The 26,154-nt window shown below is 35.6% G+C and overlaps 2 protein-coding genes across 2 annotated transcripts; both read right to left on the bottom strand.

Moving 5' to 3' along the window:
• Nucleotides 1–6,358: 6,358 nt before the first annotated feature.
• Nucleotides 6,359–7,385, bottom strand: LOC130680180 (putative olfactory receptor 14L1). The gene is given in 2 exon segments (XM_057490452.1): nt 6,359–7,207; nt 7,209–7,385. Coding segments are annotated over 2 exon segments (1,026 nt in total).
• An 11,419-nt stretch (nt 7,386–18,804) lies between these two features.
• On the bottom strand, nt 18,805–19,737 carry LOC118913050 (olfactory receptor 14C36-like). Its single transcript, XM_036886744.2, has one exon. It carries the CDS (start codon nt 19,735–19,737, stop codon nt 18,805–18,807), a length of 933 nt encoding a protein of 310 aa, XP_036742639.2.
• Nucleotides 19,738–26,154: the final 6,417 nt, after the last annotated feature.

Below are 26,154 nucleotides of genomic sequence, written 5' to 3'. Positions count from 1 at the left end.
AAAGAATTATTGGAGAATACTATGAAAACCTATATGCTAACAAGCTGGGAAACCTAGGAGAAATGGACAACTTCCTAGAAAAATATAACCTTCCAAGATTGACCCAGGAAGAAACAGAAAATATAAACAGACCAATTACCAGCAATGAAATTGAAGAGGTAATCAAAAAACTACCAAAGAACAAAACCCCCGGGCCAGATGGATTTACCTCGGAATTTTATCAGACATACAGGGAAGACATAATACCCATTCTCCTTAAAGTCTTCCAAAAAATAGAGGAGGAGGGGATACTCCCAAACTCATTCTATGAAGCTAACATCACCCTAATACCAAAACCAGGCAAAGACCCCACCAAAAAAGAAAACTACAGACCAATATCCCTGATGAACGTAGATGCAAAAATACTCAACAAAATATTAGCAAACCGAATTCAAAAATACATCAAAAGGATCATACACCATGACCAAGTGGGATTCATTCCAGGGATGAAAGGATGGTACAACATTCGAAAGTCCATCAACATCATCCACCACATCAACAAAAAGAAAGACAAAAACCACATGATCATCTCAATAGATGCTGAAAAAGCATTTGACAAAGTTCAACATCCATTCATGTTAAAAACTCTCAGCAAAATGGGAATAGAGGGCAAGTACCTCAACATAATAAAGGCCATCTATGATAAACCCACAGCCAACATTATATTGAACAGCGAGAAGCTGAAAGCATTTCCTCTGAGATCGGGAACTAGACAGGGATGCCCACTCTCTCCACTGTTATTTAACATTGTACTGGAGGTCCTAGCCACGGCAATCAGACAAAATAAAGAAATACAAGGAATCCAGATTGGTAAAGAAGAAGTTAAACTGTCACTATTTGCAGATGACATGATACTGTACATAAAAAACCCTAAAGACTCCACCCCAAAACTACTAGAACTGATATCGGAATACAGCAAAGTTGCAGGATACAAAATCAACACACAGAAATCTGTGGCTTTCCTATATACTAACAATGAACCAACAGAGAGAGAAATCAGGAAAACAACTCCATTCACAATTGCATCAAAAAAAATAAAATACCTAGGAATAAACCTAACCAAAGAAGTGAAAGACTTATACTCTGAAAACTACAAGTCACTCTTAAGAGAAATTAAAGGGGACACTAACAGATGGAAACTCATCCCATGCTCGTGGCTAGGAAGAATTAATATCGTTAAAATGGCCATCCTGCCCAAAGCAATATACAGATTTGATGTAATCCCTATGAAACTACCAGCAACATTCTTCAATGAACTGGAACAAATAGTTCAAAAATTCATATGGAAACACCAAAGACCCCGAATAGCCAAAGCAATCCTGAGAAAGAAGAATAAAGTAGGGGGGATCTCACTCCCCAACTTCAAGCTCTACTATAAAGCCATAGTAATCAAGACAATTTGGTACTGGCACAAGAGCAGAGCCACAGACCAATGGAACAGACTAGAGAATCCAGACATTAACCCAGACACATATGGTCAATTAATATTTGATAAAGGAGCCATGGACATACAATGGCGAAATGACAGTCTCTTCAACAGGTGGTGCTGGCAAAACTGGACAGCTACATGTAGGAGAATGAAACTGGACCATTGTCTAACCCCATATACAAAAGTAAACTCAAAATGGATCAAAGACCTGAATGTAAGCCATGAAACCATTAAACTCCTGGAAGAAAACATAGGCGAAAACCTCTTAGACATAAACATGAGTGACCTCTTCTTGAACATATCTCCCCGGGCAAGGAAAACAACAGCAAAAATGAGTAAGTGGGACTATATTAAGCTGAAAAGCTTCTGTACAGCAAAAGACACCATCAATAGAACAAGAAGGATCCCTACAGTATGGGAGAATATATTTGAAAATGACACATCCGATAAAGGCTTGACGTCCAGAATATATAAGGAGCTCTCACGCCTCAACAAACAAAAAACAAATAACCCAATTAAAAAATGGGCAGAGGAACTGAACAGACAGTTCTCCAAAAAAGAAATACAGATGGCCAACAGACACATGAAAAGATGCTCCACATCGCTAATTATCAGAGAAATGCAAATTAAAACTACAATGAGGTATCACCTCACACCAGTAAGGATGGCTGCCATCCAAAAGACAAACAACAACAAATGTTGGCGAGGCTGTGGAGAAATGGGAACCCTCCTACACTGCTGGTGGGAATGTAAGTTAGTTCAACCATTGTGGAAAGCAGTATGGAGGTACATCAAAATGCTCAAAACAGACTTACCATTTGACCCAGGAATTGCACTCCTAGGAATTTACCCAAAGAATGCAGCAATCAAGTTTGAGAAAGACAGATGCACCCCTATGTTTATTGCAGCACTATTTACAATAGCCAAGAATTGGAAGCAACCTAAATGTCCATCAATAGATGAATGGATAAAGAAGATGTGGTACATATACACAATGGAATACTACTCATCTATAAGAAAAGGGCAAATCCAATCATTTGCAGCAACATGGATGGAGCTGGAGGGTATTATGCTCAGTGAAACAAGCCAAGCAGAGAAAGAGAAATACCAAATGATTTCACTTATCTGTGGAATATAAGAACAAAGGAAAAACTGAAGGAACAAAACAGCAGCAGAATCACAGAACTCAAGAATGGACTAACAGGTACCAAAGGGAAAGGGACTGGGGAGGATGGGTGGGTAGGGAGGGATAAGGGGGGTATTAAGATTAACATGCATGGGGGGGTAGGAGAAAAGGGAGGGCTGTACAACACAGAGAAGGCAAGTAGTGATTCTACAACATTTTGCTATGCTGATGGACAGTGACTGTAAAGGGGTTTATAGGGGAGACCTGGTATAGGGGAGAGCCTAGTAAACATAATATTCGTCATGTAAGTGTAGATTAGTGATAGCAAAAAAAAAAAAAAAAAAAAAAAAAAAAGGGCAGTTCCTGTGTGGTAACCTCCAATGAGTTCTACACAAGGGTATAAAGGGCATATAAAAGTGTAGGCAAAGGGTCTGTTTGTGTTTATACAGAGGATCAAAGCCTAATTGGGCTACCCCGAAAATGAACTAAGATACGATATGAAAAAGAACTTCCAACATCTGCACCCTCTGGAAGACTCATGCCAGAAGATGATCATCAAAAAACCCCAACAAAGATCCACGCACTGCTACAGCTGTAGATGCACTCATCCCACCAGTTCCTGGACCTGCCATGGGAATGAGGAAGGAGATATCTAAGCTGGCCTGTGCATACAGTAAAACAACAAAATTGGACTGGATCTATACTGTTGGAACTCAACCAAGAATTTGGAGAAGTGCAAATTGTAGCGCTCCAAAGTCTTACAACTACAAACTATTTATTGTTAAAAGAACATATGGCATGTGAACAGTCCCCAGGAATGGGTTGTTTTAATTTGTCTGATTTCTCTCAGACTGTTCAAGTTCATTTGGACAATATCCACCATATCATAGATAAGTTTTCACAAATGCCTAAGGTGCCTAACTGGTTTTCTTGGTTTCACTGCAGATGGCTAGTAATTACAGATATGCTTTGGTTATATAACTATACTCCTATTATGTTAATGTGTGTGTGCAATTTAAGTAGTAGCTTAAAACCTATACATGCTGAAGTTACTCTACAAGAAGATATATCAAAGAAATAATCAATCTTCCCATGTTTTCTTCCACCTGCTACTTCTATAGCTTTTCTTCTTCCTTCCTAATTACAACCCTTAAATAGAATTCGTGCCTCATATCAAATTTACCGAGTATCATAATTCTTCCAAGTGGTAAAGATACCTCAAGACAAATGCTGGGCATAGAAGCCACAGGGCATAAATATGCAAAGAAGTAAAAAGCTAACTTTTTCAAACAATAAGGCTTCTCTCTCACTTACCAACTTCACATTTCCCTGTATGGCCCCGGAAGATGACTGGTTAGCCAGAGACGGGTAAGATTCCTCAAGGGAGGAACAACCTAAGACAGGCACAGTCGCAGGGGGGCCATCAGGTGAGAAATTGGGGATCAACAGAGGTGAGGCTTAGAACCTCACCCCCCCGTTCTGAGAGAAATCTTCTGCATACGTGGATGTTTTATTGCCCTGGTCTAGCTTGGATTAACACATAGTCTACAGGCACACACCTGATCATCTACATGTGCTCTCTTACAACACTAAACTATGTTTTCTACCTTTATCTTGTATCTACCTACCACTTCAGCATTTTATTAAAAATAATAATAATAAAGAGAGAAATGTGGTATCCACATATAAATCAAGTATAAAAACCAAATGAGTATTCATATTTGAACTGACTGTTTATAGTTCATAATGCATGAGCAAAACCGAAAGTTTCTGTGATGACTGCCCTTGTACTGTTCACTATGTAACTTATTCATTATGTAAGAATTTGTTCTACATGTAAAAACTTGTTTGTTATGCCTCAGAAGATTGGAGACTGACAAAAATTAGGCTTGGGGTGGAATAATGATTGTGCATTGAGCATTGACTCCCCTATACAGAATTTTATTGTGGTTAACAACCATTTGATCAATAAATATGAGAGATGCCCTCACAAAAAAAAAAAAAAAAAAAAAGGACAGACTTCCAATGGTAAAATAAATTAGTAACCGGGATGTAATGTATAGCATAAGGAATATAGTCAAGATAATGTAACAGCCTGGTAGGGTGATAGCTGGAACCTAGAATTATGTATATAAATGTTCTACCACTGTGTTGTACACTTGAAACTCATGTAATGTAATACTGTGTGTCAACTACCCTTCAATAAAAAATAATTATTAAAAAAAAAAAAAATTAACATTTGAAACTCTCCTCCTGCAATTCAGACAGAAAATTTAAATTCCTAAGTGTTGAGGAAGTGAATTTCTTTCTGGCTACTCATGAAGGTGAGAAAACAAGTCAGATATAACCAGCTGTAGAGTTAGGAGGAAGCATTGGTTCTGTCTGAAGACACAGTGCAGCTGTAAAGTGTTTCACCAGCCCCCTTCACTGAGGACTGCTCACCAGCCCTCTTCGCTGAGGACTGCTCTCTTACTGAGAAGACTAGATATCTCAGACCACAGACTATAAGGCATTTTCCTGTTGGGGTTTCATCAATAGGAATGAAATATCCATTGATCACTGAACAGAGAAGCAGTCTTGATTCCTAACCCAGGGGTTTCTGTACACAGCATTCACTTATATCTTAAATTGTTGTGTTCAAGGAAGTGGATGCTAGATTGAATTTTCAGTCAATGCCTGATATGAATGGCTTTGTATCCTTTCTTGGTTTCGAGTATATCAAAACTGCACTTCATTTAAGTTTCATCTAAATAGTACCTTCCCAAAATTCCTAATGATGATGAGAAAAATTGGGATAAGATAATATATTTGAAATAAGCCCAACATTGATAAAACATTCTGTTGTACAATAGTTTTGGAATAAAAATATCAAAGAAATTACAAACCATAATCATATAAATATGACTAATTTTAAATAAATCAAAGGCTCATAAATTTATACACCATAAAAAGGTGAAAGCAAATAATGTTTTGGAAGATCTTTGTATGACATTTAATCATACAAAGATATGTTATTTAATATGACATCTAAGAAAATGTGAGTATTAAGAAACAATAGATAAGTATTAATAAATTAAATCAACCAATCTGAAATATGGGCAAATTATATAAATAATGCATTTATAGAAGAGATGAACTGAATGGTATACATTGGTAGATGATAGGTAGGTTCACCTTAATTAAAAATCTATTAAAATTCAAATTTATATATAACAGTAAGTTACATTTCTTTTACTATTATAAGGGGAAAGTATTTGAAAAATACTTAGAGTATGCAAAATATGTGATTAGATTTGGAAAAATGTACTTTCATCCACTATTATTTGGAATAAAAATAAGTACAGCAAGTAATGATACAAGTAGATCATCTTATAAAATTGAAAATGGTGAATTTATTAATCAGTGTTATTTCTTTGTTCAAAGGAAACAAAAAAATATTCATTGTGATCACTTTTAATTATAGAAAGAAAGGAAACCTGCATTTCAGTGTAACATCCATCATAGTATGCATTTAACACGGATAGACCCCAAGTGTGTAATGCTGAGCAAAAGACTAAACTTCAGAAACTCAACTGTACAATAAATCCACTGTGTTGGTAACAAGCACACAGATAGGATGTAATTGCTTCTGCAGTTGTACTTTTTGTTGTCTAAACCCCTTGCTTTAGGGAAACCCTGTTTTTACATGTATTTTTATCTATCTTAAAGTGATATTGAAAAAATGTGGCTCTATGTGTGCTCAGAAGTGCAAATGGTTACCTTACTTAAATAGGAGGATGGCTGTTGCTAACTGAATTGGCTTTACGTTTGCCTGAACTGAGCGAAGTAGCTGTGTTGTTGTTATTGCTCTTGTTGTTTCTGTGTATGAAGACAGTCTTTCTCAGCATTTTCCAGAAGGCAGCTTGCATGTCCCTGTTCTTCAGGCTATAGACAATGGAATTCAATGTTGGTGGTGCCACAGTGTAGAAGACAGACACAATCAGATCCCAAATAGAAGGGGACTCTGACGTTGGCTTAAGGTAGGTGATGGACCCTGTACTGAGGAAAACGATAACAACCACGAGATGAGGAATGCATGTTGAGAAGACTTTTGACCTGCCTTCCACCGATGGTATCCTCAGAACTGTGGAGAAGATGTAGGGATAAGAAACCAGGATGGAAGTGAACCGCAGGATACCCAAGGAGGTTGTGGCAATTATGGCTCCAATCTCAGCAAGGAACCTCTCTGAGTAAGAGAGTCTGAGTAATGAGGGGATCTCACAGAAGAACTGATGGATGACATCTGACCAACAGAATGGTAACGAGGTCACAGAAGTGTTCAAGAAGCCAGAGACAGCCCCACTGAACCAGGAGGCAGCCACCATCTTCTCACAGGCTCCTTTCCTCATCATGACCTGATAATGTAGGGGGTGACACATGGCTACATACCGGTCATAGGACATCACTGTGAGCAAGGCCAGCTCTGCACAGGCAAACAGAACAACCAAGAAAACTTGCACTGCACAGCCCAGGAATGATATTGAGCTATTCTGGGTCAAAGATTGAGTGATGGCCTTGGGAACTGTGACAGAGATGAAGCACACATCTAACAACGACAGTGTCCTCAGAAAAAAAGTGCATAGGACTGTGGAGGTGCTGGTCCAACGTGATAAGAAGAATGATGAGCAGGTTGCCAATCAGAGCCGTCAGGTAGATGAGAAAGAATACCACAGCATGGAGGACCTGCAGCTCCCAAATGTCGGAGAATCCCATGAGGACGAATTCACTCAGCAGCACAGTGACATTGGCCATGATGATCCTCTCCCTGGGGCTCCACAGAAGGAAAATACTGTGAACTTCTTCATTTGGTGCTAAACATGGAGTAGCTCCATCATTTGAAGATATATTTTCTGTTCAGTTTCATAGAATAAAGTTGTATAGACACAAATGAACCAATTATCTATTTAGTTTAACAAGTTTAGTTATGCATGATTCCATACTATAAAACATTTGAAACAAAATATAGAAATAATTTTCACTTGATGATATATTAAAAAAAAACACCTACAAAATTCAGGAGAGCCCATATATTACATTATCCAAATGACAGACTTCTCCTAAGGATGCTACATGACTAGTACAATTTTTGATATATTGCATAAAGATTCATTCATAGCACCCAATGGAGGTCTGGCCATTACGATACAATTTTCTTTCTGAATCTAGTGAGGAAGGCTGAAAAGAACTATGTATTATTTGACAAGCAGATGAATCACAGAGGCCCTTTCTCGGGGTTTTTAAAACATGCAGTACACAGGGTTACAAGAAAAGCCCTTTGTATATAATATATTCTGTCAAGACAGACCTCGCCTACACACACAAAGAGGTCTATGTGTCAGTTTAAGGTCTTACAAGATTATAATATATTCATTATAACTCACATGCATACTGAGAAGCAGTTCCTATTTTATACTCTACAACTTCCCTAAGGTATACTAATGAATATTTCATGAAAACACAATTGTAATTAAGTAAGCTTGATAAATGCAGGACTCATTAAAATTACTGAGTTTCTCCACAGGTCCACTCAAAATTTGAATATGCTAATCAGCAATTGTATCACTGAATGACTAATAGGAATTTGATTACATAAGTAAGGGAAATAATAGTTATTAGGAGCAATGCTCTTGCCTTAGATTATCTAGGTTTAGTTCTTTATCACTTTTTAGTTGGGTGGTCTGTAAAAGACATGTAAACTTTACATTCATTAATGTTATTTCAAAAGGTAGCATGAAAAGTCAATTGCTCACTGTGTAAAAATAAGAATACAATTAATATTAGTTTTAATAACCATTGCTGTGTCCCTGATCTTTGGACATGGTGATCTTTTAAAAATTATAAAGCATTATAAGGAAAACTAGTTTAGAAAATGCTGAACTGGAAGGTGATCTAAAACATGAGGGTGAAAGTCCAAGCCCGACTTCCCTCATGACAGATAAACACGGGCTTCATGCGTGCAGACTCGCTGTACCAAGGTGGGGATGCGAGTCTGCTAGACATGGTGATGGCCCGGAGTCCGAGAGTGTGTAAGACTTAATTTCTCTATAAAATCTCCTAATAGTCACTACCATTCACATATCTGATTCACTCACACAACAGTTTTTAATTTTGTCTAAACTTTTTCTCCAAAGGATTTTCCTTATTTTTATAGTCCAGCTTCTACATCAGCCAAAATCTCCTTTCTTATTTTTTCCTGACATGATATGTGGATTATCTCCTCTACAGGGGGAATAATAGAACTAGATGACACCATTCACTCAAAACTTTCTGGATACTGTTCTAAGTATCTGATGTGCATCCACTTGATTAATGTTCAAAAATTTCCGAAGAAAGCAGGTATTATGTCAATTGTACAGAGAAGGAAAATGTGTCAGAATGGGCTATTAATTTGTCTACCATCAGAGATGAAGTGAACGCTAAAGCCAGAATATGAATTCCTCCAGACTTTTATAAGTACATACTGCTCACTCAGGAGGGGTAGAAGGGCTCAAGTTGATCTTTCTAAGAGCATACTCAAAAGAGAAATATTGAAGACACAGGAGGTTTTCAGGTAAATAATTATAAAGAAAATTTAAATTTCAAGTAACATGATCACTGAAAAGGGAAAACAAAAAATATAATAATGTTTAAAGAAATAAGTGGTCAAACATGATCTTGGGACAAGAAAGTAAGATGTATTCCAGTAGGAAAATAAAAACAGAATTGGAAAAATTAAATATTATAATTACTCTAATATTATAATTACTAAGCCTCTTGATGGAACTAAATTATTCCTTCTCTGATGTAGCCCATGGAGTCTCCCATTTTAAAATAAAAAATAATTGAGATATCAACAAAGTTTTAAACCATGCTAAATTGCAAGATAAATTCTTAGGGGTAGCCCAATAATCATTGTATTTAACATAGCAATAAATGCAAAGGCAATTCCTATTTTAGGCATCAAATTTTGAAAACTGGAGAATTATGTGCAAGAAGCAATTTGAAACAGTGCAACACAAAACCACCAAAACAGAAGAATTGAAAGATCCATGTGTCTATGAAGTAGATTTGGGATTTTCCAATCCTGAAAGGTTCGTGGACAAAGCAGTTTTTACTTACTTCTTGAATATAATCTTCTTAGCTTTGCTTAGACTTTTTATGTGCTGTGACTACTGCATTGAACTTGTATGAACCATCTTTTTGTTGAAAAGGATTCTGAAAGAGAAAGTCAAGGAGAGATCCAGGACGGGTAAGGAGAATGGGCTTAGATTCATCCACGGTGTTAATGTTCTTCTGAAACGAAATCTGCTGTCACTCACTGCAGGTTGCCAGAGCATTGTGATCTTCAGAAGAATATTCTGAAAGAATTTACAGCCTATGAGCAAAGTGTGAAATATTTTATTAAAGAATGACGTTATGAAATATACTTTTAAGAATCAAAAATAGTCTTAAGAGACATGAAAAACATGTGTTATTCTTACCTAACCCAGGAGGCTGATCCCAATTTTATCCCCTAGACACCAACTCGACTTGAACAGAATTTGAGGATTGGTCCCTTCTGGAAACTATGCTCCTGAAGGACTTCCTCTATTCTGGAATTATCCGGAGACATAGATGTTAAGGATAATGAAGGGTATGCTACAAGACTTGTTCTTACTTGCTCGATTAAACTATGTTAGTTAGAATGTAATTTTTGGTATCATGTGTATCATTGAAATTAATTCTCACACTTTGAAGACAGAATAAATCAGGCCCATGGAGTTGGAGAAGGCAATGATCCATTATTTGAAAATAATTTAGTTGTCACTGAACATTTTATCATATTTTATATGATAAAATATAATATCTAATTACTCTTCAGAATTATATTCATGAAGAATTCACTTGAACATACAATATTTAACAATGTCAACTTGTTAGATATAATAATAGACCACGGGTTTAAACATAAAATCATTGTTGGGAAGTAATCTTTTTAGAAATATTGGAAAAATAAAATCAGCTAGTTTCAGATTGGAAAAACATTTACCCTCATATTCAGCCATAGCACCAAGAACAAAAACTACCTCTATTAACTACATTGGAGTGAATTTGAGCTATACACTTGTCTTCATTAGCATTGTCTGTTTTCTCCAGGAGTCTCCTGTCTATGCCAATGATTTAATTGATATTTTATTACAAGAGATTTCTGAGAGACTAATTAACTCTTCAATTGAAAATAGCAAACATTGCATTCCCTAAGATTATTTTGATGATGTTCACCTCAAAATTCCCACCTTACTGTTTCCATCAATCCTGGATAGTTTTATGTTTATCCTTAACCAGTCATAATCAAGCCTTTACTTTTTAAAAATTTCTGATTCCCAATAAAGCCTAGACTTATCTCCCCCACCACAAGATACTGTTGAAGCTTTTGAAGATGGCATAGTCCCTTAACTTGGTAATCAATAGATCATTGTTTTTCTTAACAGGATGCATTGGCTAGATATAGAGAATTAGTTTTCCATAAATAAGTTAGAGAATGTAAGAACTGCACAAGTAGAAGATGAGGTCACCTAAGATAGAACCTTCCACCAAGGGAGATACAGCACATGGCTGTGTCACTGAGGACAGATGAATATGCAACATGACGTGAACGGTAATAAAACTTTTAAACAGTTTTTACAACTCTTCTGATATTTGCAATATTTGCATTTATATGTAAGCACCATTTTTCTGCTTCTTATTGTAAACACTGTGAATTTATTAACTACTATTTCCCTGCATGTGATTTATGCACAGCTCCTGCCACTAAAGGAACATCTATATTTTGCTCCCCTCAAACACAATTCATCTTATGGATGTCACAAATGTAGAAATTTTATATCCTGTATCCATTATTCTGTTATGGGTGTCACAAATTTAGACATTTTATATCGTGTATCCATTAACATGCTCTTATAGGTTTTATAGATAATTTTGTATTGTAATGACTGTCTAGAATTTAAAGAAGTTTATTCATCACTGTTATAATATCACAGTATTGTTTATTTGTGTATATAGTTTATTTATATTGATTTTTTATTTTCAGTGCATCCTTCCAATTTGAAGGACTTTCTTTAGAATGTCTCTAAGGTAGGTTTAGCAATGAACTTTCCCAGCTCTTCTTTCTCTGGGAAAGTCTTTACCTTCATTTTGAATGGCTGTTTTGTCAGATAAAGTATTCTTGCATGGCAGTTTTTGTTTTCTTTTGTTTCATTTTTGTTCATGAGGTCCTTGTGGAGTGCAGAGTTTTCTGCTGAGAAAACTGCTGATACTATTTCGGGGATCCCTTGTATGTGACAAGTGGCTTTTCTCTTCTTGCTTTCAAAACTCTTTATTCTTTGACATTTGACTTTTTCACTATAATGTAATACAGAGTAGATTTATTTTCATTCTATTTGGAGTCTGGTTTTTTGCATTGGATATGCATTTTGTTCCCATAATTTTGGAAACTTTTGGCCATTTCTTCATTTAGATTTCTGTCACTTCTTCTTTCTTCTCCTAGTAGGAACTCCATAATGCGTGTATTGACCTGTTTGATGGCATTCCTTTGTTTTCTTAATTTAACTGATTTCTAGTTTTATCACATTATGATCTGAGAAGACGGCTGATGGGGACCCTCTCACTGTTGCTGTAACCGCCCTTGACCAGAGTCTTCATAGCCCCATGAATGTCTTCCCTAGGTATCTGTCCGCCCTCGGTGTGCTGCACTTATGCCACTGCACACAAGGCCTTTGTCATCTTTCTGTCTGACAGTGGGGTGATGTCCGTGGTCGGATGTGCAGTTCATGTCTTCCTGGTGTTTTTCTCAATGGACCTGCCGGCACTCACTGTCACGGCTGTGACGGCGGTGTGTTCATCTGCCGGCCTTGCCGTTGCTCTCGCATCATGGATCCCAGTGTCTGTTTCCAAACGACCCTGGAGTCACTGTCAGGGGTGTGATCTGCTCATGAGTTCATCTTAGCGATACATTGTGGTTGTTTTCCATCAGTCTGACTTGGTCCATCAGTTCTGTTAAGATATCCCTTCTCTCATGAAACTACTGCTCTGACACTGTGATGGTATTTAGTGGTGGTTGCTTTGAAATCACCACCATGTCTTACATTTGCATATTTTCTAATGTGCTCAAGTTTTAAACAAGAGGAGAGCAAGAAAAGGCCTTATCTACTTGTCCCTCAGATCCTTGTGGTGGAAGTCTGTCATCTCAGCTGTTGCTGTGTCTATGAAGATAAAGTAATGTTTATGAAGATAAAAACTCATCATTCAGGGTAAAATGACTTAGTGTTCAATGGGTGCAGGAGTCCAGCTCCAGCCTAGGGGTGCGATGCCCGAAGGTGCAGGACGGAGTCGGCGTATGGAAAGACAGGACACGGAGTCAGATGGAGGTGGTCTCTTGACAAAGTGCCGATGACAGCTTTATTTATACCATTTTGCACAAGGATATGATTATTTTTTATTATTTTGATGATTAACTAGAATACACAGTTGGTTAATAAGTATAGGCAAGCTTTTTTTCTTTCTTTTACTTTCTAATCTATTGGTGGTTGGTCAAGCGTTAGACAGGTGATTGTTTTTCTGTTCTTTGACCAAAACTTTTCCCATTAACATGTACTCTATTGTGTTTCACGTTTCTATGCAACACAGTTTCTAAGAAGTGCATGTGACCATAGGAGCGTGCAGTATGTAGCAGCTACTATGGAGTCTATCAGCTCAGGGTGTAATACAGGTCACCTAGTGCCACAGTTAGCTAGGATTCTTTCCCACAAAAATATTCTTAAAAGCTTTAATAAATTTATAAGCATCTAAAATCATAAACTCATATCTTCACCTTATACCACTTTATAAGGCACAGTAGGCAGCAAACTAAATTTCTCCTTCTTATCTACATTTCTCTTTCTTCTGTCTAGATACCAAAATCTCCCTGACATATGCTACACAAGTCTCTATGACTCCACTACTGCACGGACTAAACAAGTTCTTACATGGTGAACAATGCAAGGGCATTCATATCATAGAAACTGTTTCTGTTTTAACTACAAACCTTAAACTATAAACAATCATGTCAAATATAATGTATGATCATTCATTTGATTTTTATACTTTATATGTGAATCTAATAAAATGTTAATATAGTAGGTAAATGCAAGTTATAGATAGAAAGCATGATTTAGAACTGTAAGAAGGCAGGTGTAGATGATCAGGTTTGTGCCTACAGACCAGGTCTTAATCTAAGCTGAACAAGGGCAACAAAACATCCACAGGTGTAGAAGATTTCTCTCAAAACTGGGGGGGTGAGGTTCTAAGCCTCACCTCTGTTGGCCCCCTTTTTCTCACCTGATGGCCCCCTGCGACTGTGCCTGTCTTAGGTTGTTCCTTCCTTGAAGAATCTTACCTGTCTCTAGCTAACCAGCCATCTTACAGGGCCATACAGGGAGATTTAAAGCTGGTAAGTGAGAGAGAAGTAATGTTCTTTGAAAAGGTTAGTTTTTCACTTCTTTGCAGATTTATGCTCCGTGGCTTCTATGCCCAGCACTTGTTTTGAAGTATCTTTACTTCCTGGAATATGGTACTTGGTAATTTCACATATGAGGCACAAATTCTAGTAAAGGTGAGGCACAAATTCTAGTAAAGCACTGTGATTAGGAAAGAAGAAAAGCAAACTATAGAAGTAGTAGAGGGAAGAAAACATGAGATGATAAATTAAGTGTCAACAGGGTTATGCTATTCAATATTTTCTCATGACTCTATTTCTATAAAACTTTCCATCACTAGTTTTACTTGCATTGTAAACAAGGGGGGCGTTCTCAGTGGAAATGGAGTGGTCAATGTTTGACTAACTGATAGCAGGTTTCTGTACTTTATGCTAAGATCGCTATTTGGCCCTGCATGTTCTATTCTGCAGGAGCACTCTCCTGAAAAGCTTTTGAGAAGTTTATGTTCTCATCATTTCTGTGCTGCTTAGGAAATGTTAGCTTAGTCTTTGGCAACAATGAAAGTAAAAACAAAGCCAACAGTATAAGGCCCCTGCCTTATGGGGGTCTTCTTCTAGCTTGAGCTTTGCTACCCAGCTTGAGCAGCATGGCTCTCAGCAAATGGGGAATTCAGTGAATGAGATCTTTCAATATCTTAATTCCACAAAAAAAGGAAGGCTGGGTCTTGATGCACATATTAAAATAAATGTGTGTTATCTGATGGAGTCTTTAAAAAATAATCCCTGAAAACATTTCAGTTTCTTATAAAAGATCTAGTTGAGAATAGCTAAAAAGAGCTTCTTAGAGTACTTTTTGAATGAATTTTATTGAAGCTTGTTGATATATAACATTATAGTGGTTTCAAACATACAACACAGTGATTTGACAGTTATATGCATTATTAAAATGTTATGAAAGTCTTTTAAAGTTTTTATTAATATTATTTTTTTTGCCTTCAGTAGTTTTGTATTCTTTGACATTATAGAAAAATGAAGTGTTAAAGACTCTCCAGTAGATTTAATTTATTCCATTTGCTGATGTTACCTACTTCCTTTATGCAAAATATATTAATGGAAGATAAAACACCCTAACACATTAATGTCTATAAATAGTTAACTTTTAATAGTTTGTTAACTTTAGATATAAAACATATTGTATTTAAAGGTCATCTTAATTATGAAAAATCCTTCATCTATAATTCAATAAGTTGAACTCTATCAAAAATTATATACAAAGAACTTTGCTTCATTTTTCTAGAATACAGGGAGTTATACATCATATAGCAGGATATTTTGCTAACAATGTTAACTAGCTGCAAGTACAACACTTTATATTGGTGAGATAATTATTTCTCTGTTTGGCCCTCAATCAATATTATTTGTAATAGTAAGTATATTAACCAACCAATTTTGAGAAAACAGAATTATAAGTATAAAATTATTAACATTATTAACATTGTTGTTTAAGTATTACATAACAATCTCAGTCATGAATGATACATTTTTAAGTCATATGCAATAAAATATTACAGACGATATCATGTAAGAAAAGTGCTTTTTTATATCTATTTTTTATTGTGAATTTAGATATATTTGGATATGAAAAATCTCATATACATCAGAAGTAATTTACAAAATTAGTTGTGTTGTAATTGGTGATATTGTCCCATACAGTAAGCCTGTGAAAGAGAAAGAAGTCTGCCATCTAGGCTGGATTTAAATTATATTTGAGGGTTCTAACACCTGTATGCAGCTAGTTTCTCAGCATAGCTGATATGTTGCAGTGTGTGTGTGTGTGTGTGTGTGTGTGTGTGTTGAGCACATGACCAGATTTCAGGCCGCTGGAAGTGCTGGTCTCCATGGCGCTACCCTCCTGGGGGCACAGCCATGGTGGGGCAGAGGAGTCATTCGTAAGAATGCTGCATTTAAAAAATCTTTTACAGCCAAAACAAAACCTACTATTCTGACCCTCAAATCCATTATGATGACAACAGTCAAAAACAAAAACAAACAAGACAGAAGGAAATAAAATATGTTCACTAGGACGAGGAAATATTGAAAGCTGTCTGCAGTCCTGGTGTCAATAGTACAGCCAGTATGGAGAAAATACTAGCATTTTCTAAAATATTAAATGTAGAATTACCATGTGCTACAGCAATTCCATTTCTAGGTATATAAGCACAGTATTGAAAACAGACCAATAGATACATACGCATCCATGTTCATAGCAGCATTATTCGCAAGAGCTGAAAGTTTGAACGACTTAGGTTCCTATCTTCATATGAACAGATAAAAAAAAATGTGGCATTGTGTGTACAATGATACACTATTCAGCCTTAAAAAATGAAGGAAATTCTCAAAAATGCTTTAACTTGAACAAAACAAATACATTATGCTAAGTGTAAAAAATAAGTTACAAAAGAACAGATACACAGGATTCCAATTATATGAGATACCGAATGGTTACATTAAAAGAGAAAGGAAGTAAAGTGGCGGTTGTTAGGGCCCAGAGGCAGGAGAGAAGGCGGAGCTGTTTAATGGGCACGACATTTCATTTTCGTGAGATGAAAAGAGTCTTTCAAATGAATGGTGGTGCTGACTTCACCGTACTGTGAACATACATAATGTCACTTAACTGTGCACTAAAAAATGGTTAAAACGGGTAAATTTTATGTTAAGCATATTTGACACAATAAAAAGAATTATGAAATTAAAATATCCAACCACATGGTCACATTTTCATGATACCATTAGAAGGTATATTTCACCCAATTGTTCCTCTTTCTTTAACATTTGCCAAGACCAAATCCAAATGGTGAGAAACACTATGCATATGAACATAAACTCAAGTGTACTGGCTCAATATGGTCAGACATATTACATAACATGGAGGACTGAAATCAGGTCTATACATGCCATGGCAATCACCTGTGGCAACTGCCAATCACTGTCCCCTTCCTAAGCCTCTCTGGGATAATGGCGCCTGAGACTTTCCCTCGGGAAAAAATGAGCTACTTCCAACTACTGAGAAATATACTGAAGACATTCCCTCTATTTCCTGTCTGGTGATGAAGAAAGAAGAATTACCATGGAGAAAGGGATTCATATAAGAATTTAAAACATTAAATAAAAGCTTGATAAAGAGGTAGCAATTCCCCTTAGTATATGAACTCCTCAACCAAATAGAAAATCTCAGTGAATTCCACCAAGTATAAACTATACAACCCACGTATGGAGAACACAACTACTTAAAGCAAGAAAGCATCCACTATCAGAAGGCTCTATCCTGGCCAAAGAACAGTGGGACTTGCATGCAACAACTGCACCCTGCCTGAGCCATTCTACTTTATTGATGGCTGTAGTTAGTATAAGCACCTTGATCAACTCATGTGTAGCACTCAACATCTCTGAGCTTTCCCAAACAGCTCTCCATTCAATAAATCATTTCACTGGCAAATATTTTCTTGACTTTTTTGGATACCTACTTATTAATCTGTCCCAAATACTTAGGTACCTGGTTTTTTCGCCATAATGAAGTCATTTATACTTTCCTCCTTTTTCTAACATTTAATTTTGAAGAACAAAATATATTTTCTGAAATGGACATTTTTTGAGTCACTTATGGTTGAGCACTTATATTAACTGCTTTATTTCTCATTTTGTTTGTTATATAAAATTTCTTAGACAACTTGATCCTGAGCATGTCCCAAAGTAGTTGTGAATTTGAGGCAAAATTGTATGGTAGTTTGGAAAATGAGAATTTAGGGAAACCTAACTTATTTATCCATGATGAGGATATACTTACAAAAGATTTTAGACTTCAAATACAGATAAAGATTTATGTTATGATGTTAAAAAAGAAAATAAATTTAGTAATTGATACACATTAATAACAATGTCAAAATTTATTGGTTATTCCAGAATTTTTAGATATGACACTATACTCGTAAAAATACATAATATGCAACAAATCTGAAAGAAAAAAAGGAATGTTGGCTAGTAGTCCAGCAACAAGACTTTTCTCCCCAAAATGGATCTATTAGTATGGAGTTGCTGAAATAAATATACACAAACTCAGTCAAGGGAGTTAATGGCACTTTCCATCAAGTAACAGGCAATTCGTCAGTCATGTAAGTGGGAAGGCTGGAGTCACAGTTTGTTTAGTCCTCATTTTGTGAACATTTGATTTCACATTCTAAAATGTTATATCCTTGTTTTTCTTCCATATGGGTCATGCCCTATCATTTATATTGGATTTAAGTTTTAATTTCCCCATGCATGAATTTCTCCAGTTAAATAGCACTTTTTTTTTCTACCTAGAGTTATTTCATTTGCCATGGAATAAATTGGGGTAATAAACCTTGTTACCTACTTCCTTATTTTATTACTTGAAAATTCCTTTGGGGTCTTAATTATATTACTACTTGAAAAATCACAAAAATCTAATTTCAAATGATTTGCTTCAACTTTGATCATTCCCAGTTATTAAAACAGGCTGTTGTTAAATATGATATTATATAAGATAAATGGAAAGGGTAATATTAAACACAAAATTATAATTTTATAAGATTAATTAAATTATATCTTTACAGAATGATTTTGGAATGAGAAATTTAATATGCAAAACCCAAACAAGGAGTTATTTTATAGAAATTTGGATCTCATTCAATTAAATTGGGGTAAATCTAAAATTTACCTTTATTATTTCCCTGAATAACACTTTCTTAATATTATTTTGCTTACAGCTTTCTTTACCTGTTTATTTCTAAGACTGTAGATGATTGGATTCAAGAATGGGGGAACTATAGTATACAACACAGAAAGAATCATGTCCTGAATCATAGAAGAGGTTACTGAAGGCTTTAGGTACACGTAGATGAGAGAAGTGAGGAAGACACAAACCACAGTGATGTGAGGGACACACGTGGAAAAGGCCTTGCCTCGCTCTCTGGTTGGAAACTTCAGCACAGTGGAAAGTATTTGAATGTATGACATGGCAATAAAGGTAAAGCAGCCACCACAGACCATAATGGCAGACATCAGAATTAAGAGAAAACTGATGAAGGTATTGCAGCACGAGAGCCTCTGCAGAGAAGGGATGTCACAGAAGAACTGATGGACCACGTTGGACTGACAGAAGGACAGCCGGAACGTGTTGCCTGTGTGCACACCTGCATAGATGAGGCCACTGAGCAGGGAGTCCAGTGTTGTCCAGACACAGAACTGGTGGTTCATGATGACCGGGTAGTGGAGGGGCTGGCAGATGGCCACATAGCGGTCACAGGCCATGACGGTGAGGAACAGGAGCTCCACATACACACAGTAAATAACCAGGTAGACCTGGGTTGCACACCCAGCCACTGAAATGACCCTGTTGTCAGTGAGGGAATTGACACACGCATTGGGGACAGTGACAGAAACAAAGCACATGTCTAAGATAGACAGGTTTCTGATGAAGAAATACATGGGCGTGTGAAGGCTCTGGTCAAAAGTAGTGGCAGCAATAATGAGAAGGTTCCCTAGCAAGGTGGCCAAGTATATCAATAGGAATGATACGACTTGTAAGACCCTCAACTCTCTCCCATTAGCAAAGCCCTCAAGGAGAAACTTGGTCACCTTTGAGCAATTGGCCATTTAGGTAAGAGTGGCGGATCTGGAAAACAAAAGGCATGAACCATGAAAGATATTCATAAAAGCAATTTATGAAATTACCCAGAATATTGTCTTTGAATATGTTTCCTTATATTTTATATAGTTGGGCTTTGTGCATAGAAAATGACTGTTATCATTCCCTTCTTTGCTCAAATTATCACCACTACTCTGTAGTGATCATAGCAAAGTACTAAGGATGGGACTCCCCAGTCCCATCCTCTGGTAATGAAATACAGTGCTTTTTACTTTGCTTAAAATTATGCAGTCTATGAGGTTTATTATTTTAGTGATGATTTTAGTAGTTCTTAAATATAAATTCTACAAACAAAGCAAATTCTCAATCATAGTTGTTAAATTTTATTAGGATTATAGCACATATTTCCTAGGTATTGATACAGTGGAGGTTAGCTCATTGCTCTACAAAATATGGATTATTGTCCGTATGTGCTTCAAATTAGACTTCAAATGATATGCACAGAAATTGAGATTATGACTTCACACCCTTTTAGATCATGATGGCAATACCATGACACACATGTGTAGGATCAGTGTACTAATAATATTTTACATGTCATTTTTAACTATTTTTTTTCTAGAATTTTATTTTAATTCCAAAGAGTTGGCCAGAAAAAGTTTAGAGGAATGGTAAAAGTGGTCTTCGCTAGAGTTATTTCAGAAGACATTGGTCTAGGTGAATTAAAGCTTGATAAATAAGAATTCTATGTGGTTATATGATTAAACATTTTTTTTACTGAATACCCACAAGTATTTAATAACTTCCTTCCATGGGTTTTAGTAGAAAAAGGAAAATGTTTCTTTTTTATTCATGAGTCCAGTGAGGGTAAAATATAATACTTAAAATTTCAAGTAAGTATTTAAAATTTTAGAAAACAGTTGGTCCTTGACAAATCATAAGAAATTTGTCAGTCTTCTCCCTTATCCACATATTGGATGGAAAAGTAAGATGTATTTTCTAAATCTCCAAAGTGTCATGGCACTACTTTTTCAATAGCTACCTGTTATTGGTCTCACCAAAATAAGTTAATGAAGTGTTCATTAGTCTGAATCAATTGAAATTAATCAATGCACTCTTTATGTGACAAAAGTATAATCTAATAATGTTTTTATTGACAACTTTTCATGCATAAGTATCATAGCAAAACATTAGATTACAATCCCCTCAAACAGTAGTCACATGTAAGCATGAAATATGAGAGAAATAAGTATATAAAAAACCATTTAACTCATAGTTGAGACCTCAAATTTTCAACAAATAAAAAATAAATTTTCCTTTTTAATCTGTCAGATTTTTAACAAAACAGCTCGCTCTTTTTTTAAGTTAACCATGAATATTTCAGACTAAGTCAGAACTAAAACCACCTGAAATACATGGTATGTAAACCAATACAGGGAAATCTACAAGTGAAAAAAAAAATTTTGGAGCTGTAAATAAAAAAAAAATTTAGTAGAATTAAAAGATAAATGGCAATAAAGATAAATTAGAATATCCTTAAATTCTGGAAATATTAGTAAAGTCTGATTAAAGGGCCTTCCTCTTTACTGAGTAATTGCTAAGGGTAAAAGAATTAAAACCTTCATATTGTTCTTGTTTTAAAATAATAAATATATAATTCTTCTCTCAATGTCTATAGAGGATTATTTGAGCTCAGAGTTTACAGATTATAATTACCATTCTCCATGTTAAACAACTGACTAGTTATTTACAAAATTTTGAGAAATTTTCAAGTAAATTTAATTATGTTTGCAAATGATAAATATGCTTCTGGAAGTGCACTTCAGTATTTGCATACACTTCATATTGCATATACATACATATGCATATATGTATATTACGATAAATGCTTAAAAGATTTTTAAAAGACCCAAAGATGAAAAGATGAGAATAATTGATTCATTGTTTCAGTTTATTTCTTTAGTTTGAATATCCAGTAAGTTCAAAGATAGAAGCCTTAAATTCTAAGATAATTCATGATATAGATAGCCTGTATGCAGTAAACAGAATTTACTTTTTAAAATTTTATGTCATGTTCTAAATAAATATCTAAATACACCTTCCATTGTAAGTGTAATTTCCTATAGATTATGAATTAAACAAAGGCATATAAATAACAAGGATTTATTTTCTTACTCTCTTGAGAAATTAGATGAATCGTAATAATATTTAAAATGTAGAACAATTTAATATTGGAGAAGAGTAGTAGTATTTAATATACCTAGGTTTTTATTAATTTATATAATAGACAATAATTTTATATAGATTATTATGATATTGTGTCTACTTGGATATCAAAATATTTACTTAAAATGTATTTCATAGTAATTTATACACTTAAATAGCAGTTTATGTAGTAAGTTGGCCATTACTAGTTATACAAAATTCCACCATCCAGTATTTTATATTCATTTAGGATATTTGGGATCTTGTGTATAAGAAGTTAGACTTTTTAAACCAGAGCCCATGTCTACTCTTCATTAATTCTCTATTAAAAATTAATATATCAATGTACCTTTAGCTAAAGTCAGTAACCAAGTACTATGAACTCTTTTATTTTGATTCCATAATGAAAGTACAATTCAAATATTTTAACTTAAATTTTCTACTGGTAGTCAAGTATAGTTGAAAAAAATTAGAAGATAAAACTTTAGGTAGATATAAGATCTACATTGTTTTATAACTGCTCGTTTAGCATCAATCTTCATATATTTGAGTAACAAGTATCTCTAATTGGAATAAGTTCTATAACATTTTATAGATTTCTTTAAAAATGTTTTTTACTATACTAGAAACGCCTAAAAGAGAAGACATTGAACAAAATCCTGAAATACAGTTAGTGAAAAATATTTTATATCATGACTGGTAAAAGGAAACGGATCATATTGAACTACTTACCACATAGTACTAAAATTAAAGAAATATTACTATAATTTGCTTTATGTAGTTATATATGTATAGATATAGATGTAGATATAGTCTCCAACTATTTTATATGATTTTACATGAATATTGATGATCTTCTTAGTCTCCTTTCAAACTTTTTTTTAGTTCTGAGGATTTGCCAAGTATATGGTAAATAATAAAGGGAAAGGAGGAATGTGGGGAGACATTAACAAAAATAGTAACTACAAAGTACTTACTCTTGAATACTGTATGTTATTTGCTAAGCAGTAACAAGGGTTTCTTGCGAGTTTCTCCAAATCAAATCTTTCTGTATAGACATGACTTGAGAACTTCTTCAGCTGTAAAGAAGTGCCATTTTTAGTTTGTGGAAATAGATACACCAGTCATGTCTTTTTATCAGAAGATGTTGACATTTGTGTCATTACATTCAAAGCCTCTGGGAACATAGTCCTCATGACTCCCCTGTGGCCAGCTGCCCAGGGTGACCTCAAGCAGGTAATGATCTCTAGAGCCCTGGCAGATGGGAGCCAAGTGAAGGAGGGGAATTGAGATGAGCGTGAAGAGCTAGAAAAAATGTAACCAAAGAACGTGTTTAAATGATGAAAGTTAACAAATTAATAAAATTAGGGAATATACAGGCAATCTTCATTGTTCAAAGTTTTCTTTGGGGTCATCTGTTTGAATCTCAGAGATAATATCATGCTTCTCAGAAGCCAGAAGACTGTGTCTGTCTTGACATGGGCAAATTCAATCATCTTCTGTTAAACATAATTATTTATATCCATCATATTCAGCTCAGAGAGAAATTGGGAGGACTTTGTTAAGGGTTTAAGTGAGCTGGTAACAAAGCATGTACTCCACTCTGTTCCATTTTCCTGCATGAAATGGTTCACTGGTCCACATTAGAAGGATCAGCACAGATGCGGGGGTCATTTCACTTATGAGGGAGTCACCAAAATAATCTCTTACAGATTTATGATACTGGGACAAGGGAGTAGAAGAGAAGGGAAGACTAGGATTTTATTTATTATCTACATGGTCTATATAATATTAGTGTAACTACAACTTCCAGAATTTTATAATTTAATAGACTACTGCCATTACTTGCTATTTTAATATTATGCTCTGTGAAACTAATAGATCAAGTTGGCAAAAATAAGAAAGTTGTCTAGCAGATTGTAACCATAAAGTTACTACCTTGATGTACTTTTTATATAAAGTGAGCAAGAGAAAAGAGAAGGGAAGAAAGAGATTGAGAGAAAATGTAGCACCTGGAAGAAAATATACAACCCCTTTTTGCAAAAGGTCTTCTTAAAATGCACACACACACATGAACATACATATGTATATATTTTCCTTGTATATCAAATAATCTATTTTCTCTGTATATGTGTCTATGTGTCTATTTATCTAATATGTCTTTGCTTATCTTTGTCTACATAATCTGTAGCATTATTGCAGCAATGTTTTTGTGAACGTGTGTTTTAAAACTCCAATATTATTGGCTTGTTATTGTATTTATTTCTGAGGTTCTGTGAGTTGTGCTTGGCTGACCTTTAGGAATAAGGTCAAATTCAATGTCATGTGTGAGAAAATTCATTCTCAATAAAATGTTCAAGTTTAGAAATCTTGTTTGGTTCCATGAATTAAAACCAGATGTTTTGCATTTTACTTTAAAATCTCAGTGAACCCAATTTCAAATCTCAACAAAATTTATCAAACTATTTCTTCAAACAAATAGAAAAATGTGCAATTAGGTGCCTTGTATATGCAATATAAACAACATTTTTCATATGATTTTTATTTCAGAATGTGATTATAAAATTCAAGAAATTTTTGAGTCAAAATGTACAGATTCAAAATTTCATAATCTTTCAGTATGTTAATGAGATATTTTTATAGTATTTAAATTGTGTTGGTACCTTACTTATTGAAACCAATTGTGATGTTTAATAAATACTTGGTACACAACAGGTCTACATCCAGTTACAAATTTGTAAATTTATGATTCAGCCATTCATTTATTCAATTTTCTTATATCTAAAGTTAAAGAGCATAATACTGACTCACTGTGTCATAATCTTATCAAAAATGTATGGAGAGGAGGTAGATTAAAGATGGCAGTGTGAGAGGAGAGAGGCTTCCTCCTAAAACTGGATACAATTAGAAAATTTAATTGGCACAACTAATCCTGAGAGAGCAACAGGTAAGAGGATGGCATCAGATGGCACACACCTGGAGAAAAGAGCAGACCTCACTGAATGGGGTAATGTACCAGAGCTGTGGCTCTGCGGGACCCGAGCCACTCTCCCACCCCAGTTCACCGGCAGGAGTAAGACAAACAGACGAGGGAGGGAGTGGAAGGCTTGGGACTGCTGAATACCTAGCTCCGGAGATCAGTGCTGGGAGCACAAACCTACATTTCATGGTGCTTTCATGAGACTCGCATGACTACCGGGTCGGAAAGTTAATACAGGCAGAGTTCCTGGGAAGACTGGGATTCCAGCTGCTTGTGGAAAGCAGGGATCTGTATCTAGATGTTCTGGGACAAAAATTTATACCTGTGTGACCGGCCCACCAGCTCAGGCAGTGGAGACAGGCACAGCAGCCAGGAGGCAGGGAACAGCTCTTTCCTACCCCCAGTACCGCTCCCCTGTGACCCCTGATATTGCTTCAGGGGCTCAGCAGTTCCAGAATAGAGCTTCTGGACACTAGAGGGCGCCATATACAAACATGAAATGCCAAAGGAACCTTGTCCAGAGTAAAATTGTTAATACAATGCCTGTGAAAGATTTAAATGATGATATGGAACTCGTGACTCTTCCTGAAAGGGAGTTCAAAATAAAAATAATCAACATCCTAATGGAGGTACGGAAAGACATCCAAGAACTCAGGAATGAATTCAGGTCAGAGATCTAATCGTTAAAGAACATGATGGAGGGCTTTAAAAGCAGGTTGGATATGGTGGAGGAGACAATAAATGAAATAGAAACTAGAGAAAAGGAATACAAAGAAGCTGAGACACAGAGACGAAAAAGGATATCTAAAAATGAAAGAATATTGAGAGAACTGTGTGACCAATCCAAGCGGAACAATATTCGCGTTATAGGGATACCAGAAGATGAAGAGAGAGAAAAACAGATAGAAAGTGTCTTTGAGGAGGTAGTTGCCGAAAACTTCTCCAGTCTGGGGAAGGAGATAGTCTCTCAGGCCATGAAGATCCACAGAGCCCCCTACAAAAGGGACCCAAGGAAGACAACACCAAGACACATAGTAATTAAAATGGGAATGATCAAGGGTAAGGACAGACTGTTAAAAGCAGCCAGAGGCAGAAATAAGATCACATACAAAGGAAAGCCCATCAGACTAACAAAAGACTTCTCAGCAGAAACCTTACAGGCCAGAAGGGAGTAGTATGATGTATTTAATGCCATGAAGCAGAAGGGCCTGGAACCAAGATTACTTTATCCGGTGAGATT

The sequence above is a fragment of the Manis pentadactyla genome, chromosome 13, assembly GCF_030020395.1.
Source record: "Manis pentadactyla isolate mManPen7 chromosome 13, mManPen7.hap1, whole genome shotgun sequence".
Classification (NCBI taxonomy): domain Eukaryota; kingdom Metazoa; phylum Chordata; class Mammalia; order Pholidota; family Manidae; genus Manis; species Manis pentadactyla.
The sequence above is the reverse complement of the archived record's forward strand: the minus strand, read 5'-3'. Positions and strand labels throughout refer to the sequence as shown.

Coding starts and splice junctions, on each gene's coding strand:
- LOC118913050 (XM_036886744.2), bottom strand. CDS start 19,737: ATGGCCAATTGCTCAAAGGTGACCAAGTTTCTCCTTGAGGGCTTTGCT.